A 9555-nucleotide genomic window follows, 5' to 3' on the forward strand; every position below is an offset into this window, starting at 1 on the left:
TTCTAATAGTTAGCGTTGATGCTTAAATATAGGACGGCTACCTGTTTTTATACTTAAACAAATTATTAATTATTCATAACTTTGCAAATTGTAGTTACCTATGTGGTTTATAATCATATCAGAAAGTTTTTTTTTATTGTTGTTGTAATTTTTATTTCATTTTTACTTTCTTACAAGCGGTCTCTAATCAAATTTTTGATAATAAATTTTAGAATCATATTCATAATTTTATTAATTTATTTTACTTGAATTATTAATGAACAGGGCTGAATTAATCAAGGGTTTTAATTACATTGGGTTATTTTGCTTACCTCAAAATATGTGAATAATAGAATTACTTTTTATTGTACTAAAATTAAGTAGCCCTAAGTAAAAAACAAATTGTGCATAAATAAAGAAAATGAGGTTCAAGCTGAAATGTAAATGGAACTAATATATGTGTGACAGTTCTGAAAAGAATCATGCAAACAATTATTACTAGTTTTATGCCACATAAAAATTAGTTCAAACATTTGCAATAAAAAAAACTGCATCTTCGCTGTTCTATTGTTTTATCTTCGCTGTGGTAAAATAACTGGGGTAGAAATTTTTGTGTATCTACAACTCTTCTTCCCCAGAATAAGATTCAGATGGAGTGAACAATTAAGATTCATTAGCAGTGAACAATTCTTTCGTTCACTCTTAAAATATTATAGTCATTCTCATTTTCTAAAGTATTTTTTTAAATATTACCAATAAGAGTGATTATGGCACCGGTCCTTTAGCCGCAATGCCTCCAGTTCAAACCCTGGTCATGTTACTACAATAATTATACTTATAAAGCTAAATATGCAATATGATAAAATAAACTATTAATGTAAAATTAATTGCCCACGAATCTATAATATTGTATAGCAAGAAATAAGCAATAAATATCAGTAACCTTCAATATTTAGTATGAAGAAAAAGTACTGTAGGAAAGTCACCTTCTGGTTAACTTCAATGACCTGTAAAACTCATGCTTACAATTCTGAATTCAAGTGATAGGTTCTAGTCCTCCCAAGTGGAGTAAGAAAAAAAACGTAATCGACTGACATTAACATATAGCTTTCTTACTTTCAAACAGTTAGGAAAATTCAATGATTTTTCACCAACCAGACATTATGCTAGGGTTAAATATACGTTTTCGTGATTACTGTTTTGGTAATAGTAAAGCAACAGAATACTGGATGTTAGATTTGAGAAGCTGGCAACCGTCTTTTCAATACCCTTAATCGTACTGCAGATCAGCTATTAAAGAATAAATCAGTAATTAAGTAAACGAAAACAATTCTTGCTTCGTAAAGTTGTTTGTGTAAGAACGGTATACTGAAACCGTATATTTCTTATGATAATTTTTGTTAAGTGTTTATCAAATTTAGGAAGGGGCTCCTTTAACCTTTAGAAGGAAATGTAAGTTAAAGATCTATCACATTATTAAGTTAATACAGTACTAGTTATATATTCGTAGTATTTAATAATTATAATTATTTTTGTAAGTAGTTATAGAACTGTAATTAATATTTTTATCGACATGAATTTTCTGAGAACTATTCTGTATAATTTCAGCCCTGATAAATTTATGGTATGTAAAACGAAAAAGAAGAACGCATTACGGGAAATTTCGAAAATTAAAGTTCACAGTTTTAGCATGATATTGTGAAAATAGCAAGAAAAACAACAACAACTGTAATAACAAAACATAATAGCCAAAACTCTAAAGCTTATTTTATAATGAAAATCGTAATGAGGAAACTGTTCTGAATAAAAAACTTTAATCAAAACTTTTTATGGGTTTTTTTTAACAGCATTTTTGAGTGTTCAGCTTTTTTTTTCTAAGAATGATTAGAATAATAGAAAATGAAAGTACGATTTTTTTTTGCTTTTGTACTCTTATTCTAATTAATATTTTATAGATATTCAGGTATTTTGATAACACCTGTAATATATTTCTTTATTTAATTCAGTTTCTTGTTTAATACTTGTTAAAATTGTAAAAACATTTAATTGTTGACTCTATCTATAGTATTTTATTGATAATATAATTTTAAAATTAAAGGCTAAGTATAAGCTACACAGGCCCCATTTTATTTAGGGGCATGTCATTACTTTAATTTTTCGTTTAAGGTTTACAAATTTAGATTAAAATAATTATAGGCTCCACTTATACTGACAGTGAAAATCTAATGTAAATTGAATTACGTTTCAATTATTTTTCCTTCGACCATGGCAATGAAAGCTACCTGTATGGGAAATTTTGTTTATTTGATTAATTTTTGATTGTTTCATTTTTCACATTTTTTAATTGTTCTCATTTTCTTATCAGGACAAAGTTATTGCTTGGGTTTTTTTCTTTAGGAAAAAACCAAACAATTTTATTGTACATAATTAGTGAAAATCACTTTTCATATTTGTGATCAAAAACAAAATTTGCATTCCCTTATTTTCTTCACGAAAAGATGCATTATGATAAAGTTGGGTTAAACCATTGGTTTGTAAGTAACACTTCTCCTTTTAACATATTGTAAAAATACTGCTTTGAAAAACAATCCACATTATGACTATTCTCATAAAAATATTAGAAAATTTCGAAGATTGCATATTTTTGGGATGAGACAAAAAAAATTAAAAGAGGTGTTAAATAATGTTCGAATAATTTAAGGGTTTATATAAAATATAAAATAATTATATTTTTAATGGCATGGCATTTAACGTTTGCTTTCTGCGTTTATAGAAATTTAGAAAAGCTCGCTGTTTTGGAAATAAAAGGTGCCGAAAATTCGAATTTTACAAATTTCGAAAGGTAATAAGTTGAAAGTGGGTGTAGGGGAAAAAATTTTCTGAATTTTTTAAATGAAAAAAGAACTGTTTATTTGTATATTATAAGCTGCTAAAATTTCAGAGTCCTACAAACTGCGGTCTAAAAGAAAAACTATATCAAAAATTTGGGAAAAACGAATTTTAGGTAACCATAAATTTTAACAACCATTTGTTTTTTTGAAGTTCAAATATGGTATTCCGGTAGAAGAAATTCATCACTGTTAATTAATGCGTTCGAAAAATTTGAAAAATATTTGTGGTTTCGCTGTAAGAAATAGTTAAAAAATGGCGTTTTTAGACTTCTGGGGGCTATAATTTTTAGAGCGGGTAAATTAAAATGGGAAGATAAGTAAAAATTTTCTTCTGCGGGAATAAGTACATATCTAGTAATGATCTATGTACATTCAAATTTTCACTTTATATTTTCAATAGTGCAGAAGTTTTGTAAATATGTCTACAAACGGACGGACGGATGGGCAGAGTGAAACCCATAAACACTTTTTTCAAATTTTTTTGTAAAAGTGCTTAAAATGTGCATATAAGAGTGTCAGTTAAATTATTGTTGTTTAAGCGGTTTAATAATAAAACAATATTTGAGTATCATTCGGTTTCATAACACTGTTGCAGTATTTTGATTGCTTACTTGAGCCAAAATTCTTAAAATTTAATACAACAATATGATAAAGTCACAAGTTTCCAACTATTGGACTGGATGGGCTAAATTTGTACTTTCGAACTGAAAAAATCAGTGTAACTTCTTAAATTTTAATATTTAAATTTTGATTGTTGAAACTATGAACTAAATCTCAATGATAAGAACTCTAAATTTGGCTCATAGTAAATTTTCTTAAAGCTGACATAATATTATCTCAAAAGTTGATCAATAACCGGCATGGCAAATATAAACTCCGATATAAAATTTCATCATAATAAATTTGTTCAACTGAAATTTAAATACACGAGTGCATAGAAAAATTAACTAGCCAACAAGTCGCTAAAAATAGTTTTATTATACGTTCCTCTCTCACGGAAAGAGTTAATTCTGTCAATTATAATTCTGTTAATTATAATTTGTAAAATTTGGTGCCATCAAATAGCCTCGGTAAAGTAAAATAAATACTCGGAACAGAAAGATCAATAATGTCAGGTGTTTAATGGGTTTTTTAAGCTTTCTAATGAAATAACAATATTTTAAAGCTCATTAGATTATGGAGTTCTTATAGTGGTTATCTCTTGTATTTTTATTTTGTTATTATAATAGTATCTACGAATTCGAAAACATTTTCTATGATTAGCGTCATTTATACGTTTTTAAACGTACATACGTATACATATGTATATGTTATCATTTTGATATTGAACAAACTTTGCGTCATTAAATGTTGTTTACATAATCTCGATCTTGAACTCTTTGCTTTACTGAAACGTTTTAAAAATACTTATTCCTATAATCCTACTATTCTTATATAAGTCATGAAAATGTATTGCTTTAACAAATTTTTTTTCGTATAGATAAAAATTTATTCACTTCACTTGTCTAGCTAAAGCAAAATTCATAAAGTGTAGAACTTACGCAGGACTGCAAAGTAATTCTGAAAACTAAATAAACATAGACGCCATATCAAAAACTTATTTTTATTTTTGATAATTTTTCCATCAATTGCAATTGCAGAATAAAATTTTTTTTATATTAGAATTACATTTTCAAATTTTCATTTTCTATGAATTAATCAAGAACATATTCAAAAAGTTCGGCAAACTATTTTACGAATCTTTCAACTTTAATATTGAATTAGGATGGAATACGCAAATATAGCGTATAATTACACCTTTTAAAACGTGGAAATAATTTGGTTTTATAAATTTAAATGAAATACTTTTGTCTTAAGTCACTTAATTAATTTTGATTGAAACCAAAAGTACTAGGTTTATATTTTTATTCACCAGTAAAATTAACAAAAACTGTGGTCACAAACAAACTACATATTTAAAATGAATGCAACTTAAATTTATACTTTTCAAACACTATACAATTTGTTTCTTGTATCCGAAAAACCACTTATTTTCTCGCCTTGCGACTGGATAGTACATGAAGTTTTATGACCTAAGTTTTCACAAGGTCTCATTTTATCTTGCATGTTGTTATTTTCTATTTTGAACAATTTATTGATAAAGTATTCTACCCGTGATATTTCAAAACCATTAAATCTACTTCTAAATGGCAATACGTACGCTCCAAGATCTGGATATATAAGTGGATCACCAATATCTAATTTTGGTAAATAAATATCTTTATTTATAATATCCATAGAATCACACGTTGGTCCCCATATTAATGTTTTATAAAGCTTCGTTTTGCTTGTATTTTTATTTTTGCTCCATAGTTTTGGAAAAACTGGATATATGTCTTTATAAGTCAATACTTGATTAAATGTTCCGTATGCGCCGTCACTTAAATAATACCAAATTTCTTCAATATTACCATTATCATCCAAAATTTCTTTCATTGAGTGTATTTTACATAAAACAATAGTTGATGAGCAAACAAAAAATCGCCCTGGCTCAGCCATTAACAAAATTTCATCACTATTTGGAAAATATTTATCTAAAGCTGCATTTACTACCTGACTTGATTCAATAAAATTAGAATTATGTTCACCAGGAAAACCACCTCCGATATCAACAACTTTCATATTGAAGCCTAATGAATTTCCAAGATCAACTAATTTTCTAGATTGTTTTATTGCTTCCTCATATATTGGATAATCAAGGCAATCGGAACCAACATGAAATGAAACACCAACAATATTTAGATTCAATTTTTTAGCCAATTGCATAAGTTTGGGTGCTTCAGTGTATGGATCACATCCAAATTTTTTTCCGAGTGGACATAAAGCTTTTTTTGCATCACAACGAAATCTTAAAACTAAACTGGCATCCGGATAATAAGTTCGAATTTTATATAATTCATAATTACTATCAAATGTCATTGTATAAACATTCATGTCTTTAGCATATTTTAAATGCGACACCAATTTGCAAGGATGAGCATATATAATACGATCTGGGGAACATCCCAAACTTAGTACTTTGTCAATTTCATCCATTGATGCACAATCAAATCCAACTTTAAGTTCATTTAATATTTTCAATACTGGATATGAGTCATTACATTTTACAGCATAAAAGGGTGTTACTTTTGGCATCAATGTTTTCCAAAGGTAATATTTGACAACGATATCAGTCAGATCACATATCATAATCGATTCATCGTGCTCTCGAAACAAATCGCTATTTATAATATCATCCAAATTAATTCCTTTACCATTGTAATATGTTAATCTCGCCATATCAAATATGCTGATTTTTCTTTAACTTAAACCTATTATCATTTTTAAATATTTTTTGCGATACGCTTAATAATTTACTTTGATAATTTACAATTTTTTTTTTTCTAATATTTGCGATTTCAATGATTTAACGTTCAAACTGAAATACAGACTAGAAAAGACTGTGACATTTAAAGCTTCCAAAATTTTAATGAATATTCAACTGTCATTCTTAACTATGATATCAATTCCTTATCAAAAAAACATTAAAAAAAAAAATTAATAAAGGTCGCACACTTCTAATAATTCCACGATAACTTAAGTGCTCTGTAATCTATGTCAAGTTAATCAAGCTTTATAGTCGTATTTCGCATTGAATTCCGTTCAATCGATTTCGATTTCGAAGGAATTTTCTAATATACCTATGAATATACTAATGCATTTTTTTTAAATTTTTAATAACATTTTTGTAAGATGATTGGAGAAATCAGTACAAAATTAATCTAATGAATAGTATTTTTAAATAACTTGTTAACCTTATTGTCAGCGGTCTTCATATAATGATGATAAGAAGATTATTAACTATCATTTAAAATGTCTGTGGCTGTATGCAATAGCATCTTATACTAAAATTTGCAATAATGACTAATTGCAGTTTGGAAGTTTAAAATGCAACGTTTTAAAATTGATTTATAATATTTTTCGAGTGGAATTTAAGTGGGGGATTTCGTATAATATGCCACCAAGTTTTTAAAGGATAACTTGCTAATATAATTCTAATAAAGGAAAACTGAAGCATTTTTGAACTTAGGCTACTTGAAACAGTTCTTATATTTAATTAAGGAACTTAAGCTGTTAGTCTTTAATGTATTAAAAATTAAGGTAGAAGACTAAAGCATCAATCTTTTCTCAAATTTTGTCCTATTCTGTTTTTATTTTTACAACCCCTAAAAACAACAATTCCTTTCAAGAACGTCATCAACCAGGTGATCTTATCACTCACATCTAACACTTTCATTTTAAAATTAAAGTCATGTCCAGTTACATCACTTATTTTAAAATATATTCTTGCAAAATGTTAGATTTTAACACTTAGATTTCTAAGTGTTACTGTAAAGGAATACCGTTAAATGTGGAAACCAATAATCATTTTCTAATCTTCAATATCAATGTTTTTAGAATAATCTAATTCTATCGCTTTCAGAAGGGTTTTTATTTGTTTTTGAAAAGCTTTTTGAAGTCTTTTGACCGAAATACTGATTAAATCCTTAGTAGAGAAAACTTGAAAATTTTGATATGATTTGATATTTGAAGATATACTCTATAGTTTAAAATTTAAATTTCACGAAATAATAAAAGTTATTTTATAGCCTTTTCCAAAATTGAATGAAAAAAATGGGTCCTAACAACTTTCAATTTGTCACGGCTCCGCATGTATCTGTACAAATTTTCTATATACCTTCAATATAAAAGGGTGCAATTATATGGAAAAAATAACTCTTGTCTAGAAATTTACGTACCTATATGCGACTGGTTTCTTCCACCGTCAAATATCCCATAATCTTCCTTATTACAATAAAATTAAAGATTAAATTGCATACATGCAATGCAGTTGGTAATAAGAAAATATTAGAATCAAGCAAAATTTTTTTTTCTTAAAAAACATTTTATACTGCAACATACAGTCAGTTAAAAACTGTGAAAGTTAAAGAAATGAAAAGTTATATAACCATGTAACACAATTATAACGGTATATCAAAATAAAAGCGAAAATACAAAATACAAGAAAAGGGGGTTTTCATTTTCATAATATTACGCTTTTACGTTACACAGAAAAAAAAGAGTAGAACATTTAGCTAAAACAATAGTATAAATCACCTAATAAAATGCTTGATTTTCAGCCTCCTAAACTATTTAGCTACATTGCCTAATTTAAATTAGCTGAATTTACTTTTAATAATTAGGAAAATTAACCAAATAAATTTGCTGATTTATCTACAATACTAGCTAAAATACCTAAAAATTTAGGTGGATTAGAACTAAGCAAATAGTCGATTCACCTAATCATTTAGTTAATTTATTTTAAAACCTTTTTGAAATTTAACTAAAGAAATAGGAATTTCACCTAAATAAGTAGTTAAAAAATATTCTCAACAATAGATAATATACCTAATTATTTAGTTAGAAAATAGAAAATATAACTATTTTTTAGTTAATTATAATAGGGTTTTTATCTATTATATTAGAAAAAGTATCTAAACAAATTAGGCTCTTTTCTAAATTTATTTAGGTTTAATCCTGAAAATAAAAGAATGCTATAAATTAAAAATTAAGTTTTGCTTCATTTATGAGTAATTTTATTTTGTTTAATATTTTTTTAGTTATTTCACATTATTTTTAATGTAAAAACAAAAGATTTCTGTCCATCTAGAATAAATTGAAGTTTTCCATTGCTTTTTTGTTTCGGCCACGTATGAAAAATTTTACCATTTGTGGTTTCAAAATAGCATTTAATAGAATAAGTGGTAGTATAATTTTTACAATCTATAAATCAAAAATAATAATTGTTATAGAACTTTTAAAAATTAGTCAAAATTTATTTTTCAAATTACCTTTGAATATCTTGTTATAAAATTGTTTAATGTTTTTCTGATCCTTCCTTTTTATAAAAATTAATAATTTTAAGTTTAAAAGATTCCCATTTCGAAAGAGTAACAAATTTTTCACTGAAAATGATTTCTCGAAGTCAAATTCAATCTAAAATACATTTGAATATTTTTGGTTAGTTAAACAAAATAACTTGATTATATAAAAACTTACCAAAGAAGCTCCAAAATTTTGTTTTATAGAATAAGCCATTAATTAAAAATTTCATTCGAATATCGTACTGTGTTTTCTGCATAAATATTTGTTGGTATTACTTTTAATACGATTTTCACTGTTTTTATTTCTTGACTGTTTAAAATCTTGAAAATGTAAACTATGCTTGTTTACTATACCAATATTCACCATATACTAGCTTCTTTTCAAATACTTTAAAAATTAGAATACAACAAAAGTAGCGGTATTTTGAATTTTTTTCTTGATAAAACAAGTGTTTTTTTCTAAATTCAGCTAATGCTTCCGATATTTCAACTAATGTTTTAGTTAATTCCTCTTTAAGCAAAATAAAGTGGCCGAATTAACTGAAGTTATAGCTAAAATATCTAGAATAGTAGTCATTGAAAAAGAAAAGTAGCGGTACTTTGGTTTTTTTTTTCTAAATAAAACATTTTGATCTTTTCATAACTCAACTAATGTTTTCGGTAGTTCAGCTAATGTTTTAGTCAATCTTTTGATATAAAATGAAATAGCTGAATCAACTAAAGTTGTAGTCAAAATATTTAAA

At 26.4% G+C, this 9555-nt stretch overlaps 1 protein-coding gene across 1 annotated transcript; it reads right to left on the minus strand.

Annotated features, from left to right (window-relative positions):
- Positions 1 to 4760: 4760 nt before the first annotated feature.
- Positions 4761 to 6326, minus strand: LOC129611148 (ornithine decarboxylase 1-like). Its single transcript, XM_055524116.1, has one exon. It carries the CDS (start codon positions 6186 to 6188, stop codon positions 4857 to 4859), a length of 1332 nt encoding a protein of 443 aa, XP_055380091.1. The 5' UTR covers positions 6189 to 6326; the 3' UTR covers positions 4761 to 4856.
- Between the last annotated feature and the right edge of the window lie 3229 nt (positions 6327 to 9555).

This window comes from Condylostylus longicornis, unplaced genomic scaffold (assembly GCF_029603195.1).
Source record: "Condylostylus longicornis isolate FDR11 unplaced genomic scaffold, ASM2960319v2 ptg000048l, whole genome shotgun sequence".
In the NCBI taxonomy this organism is placed as follows: Eukaryota; Metazoa; Arthropoda; class Insecta; order Diptera; family Dolichopodidae; genus Condylostylus; species Condylostylus longicornis.

Coding starts and splice junctions, on each gene's coding strand:
- LOC129611148 (XM_055524116.1), bottom strand. CDS start 6,188: ATGGCGAGATTAACATATTACAATGGTAAAGGAATTAATTTGGATGAT.